The 1,039-nt window shown below is 54.3% G+C and overlaps 1 protein-coding gene across 1 annotated transcript in view; it reads left to right on the top strand.

Moving 5' to 3' along the window:
- The first annotated feature begins 318 nt into the window (after positions 1-318).
- meis1a (Meis homeobox 1 a) overlaps positions 319-1,039 on the top strand; it is a 64,678-nt gene continuing 63,957 nt past the window's right edge. The window contains exon 1 of the mRNA XM_028598191.1: positions 319-814. Within this exon, the coding sequence (XP_028453992.1) occupies positions 803-814 (12 nt within the window). The 5' untranslated portion in view covers positions 319-802. The remainder of the gene's footprint in view (positions 815-1,039) is intronic.

The following is a 1,039-nucleotide window of genomic DNA, read 5'->3' as shown; positions in this document are numbered from 1 at the left end:
TATCTGTGTGTGTGTGTGTGTGTGTGTGTCTGCCGAGACGCGCATGGAGTCTCTGCTCCTTTAAGTAAGAAAATAAACTATTCCCTCCCTCCCTCTCCTCTCCTCCCTCTCCTCCCTCCCTCCCTCCCTCCCTCACTCCCTCCCTCCCTCTCCTCCCTCTCCTCCCTCTCTCTTTCCCTTTTCTCTCTCCCTCCCTCTTCTCCCCTCTCCTCCCTCTCCTCCCTCCCTCTCTCCCTCCCTCCCTCTCCTCCCTCCCTCCCTACCCTGACGGCCTGCTCTCCGGAGCTGCGCCGGGGATTTCAAGGCTCCTCCGTGCAGAAGACAGCGCAGCACGGCCCGGCTCAGAGCGCAGCGGGGCGGCTCCGCTTCACTTTATACCCCCCTCCCTCCCGGTTTGGATGTAACCTGATCGGATCGGAACTGCTGACTGACTGCTCGGTGCTTTGGTTGTTTTTGGTCGGTTGGGTGGTCCGTTGGTGGTCGTTGCTGAGGAGCTGGAGGCCGGGAGCAGGACTGAGTCTGCCCGGGCTGCTGCTGCCGTCGCTCGGTTCCCGTGGAGAGGGTAGCGGAGCCTACAGAGACCGGCTGCTGTCTCTCTCTCTTTCTCTCTCTTTCTCTCTGTCTGTCTCTGTATCTGTCTCTCTGTCTCTGTCTGTTTGTGCGTTTCTCTCCGCGGTTGGACAAGGCTACACACGCGTTACTACACACGGGATTAAGTGATTAACGCTCCGGTACCGGGGGAGTTGGATGTGTGTTTTGCCCCGCAGGAGTCTCCAGGAGTCCGGGCGGACAGAAGGGGCCGATGGCGCAACGGGTGCGTAAAAAAAACAACAACAACAACCAAAATCCACTTTTTATTTTATTATAGAGCGCAGAGAGAAGATGAGTGAGAAGAAAGAGAGTTTTATTATTTTTTATATATATATTCTTTGGCAACATTGTTATGGGAACCTTCATGCCAATGAAAACCCCTTTTTGGATTTGAATTCGGAAAGGTTGTCTTCAGCTTTGACTTCAGATAAAGTCTGATCTTCAACAT

This window comes from Perca flavescens, chromosome 2 (assembly GCF_004354835.1).
Source record: "Perca flavescens isolate YP-PL-M2 chromosome 2, PFLA_1.0, whole genome shotgun sequence".
Taxonomy (NCBI): Eukaryota; Metazoa; Chordata; class Actinopteri; order Perciformes; family Percidae; genus Perca; species Perca flavescens.
The sequence above is the reverse complement of the archived record's forward strand: the minus strand, read 5'-3'. Positions and strand labels throughout refer to the sequence as shown.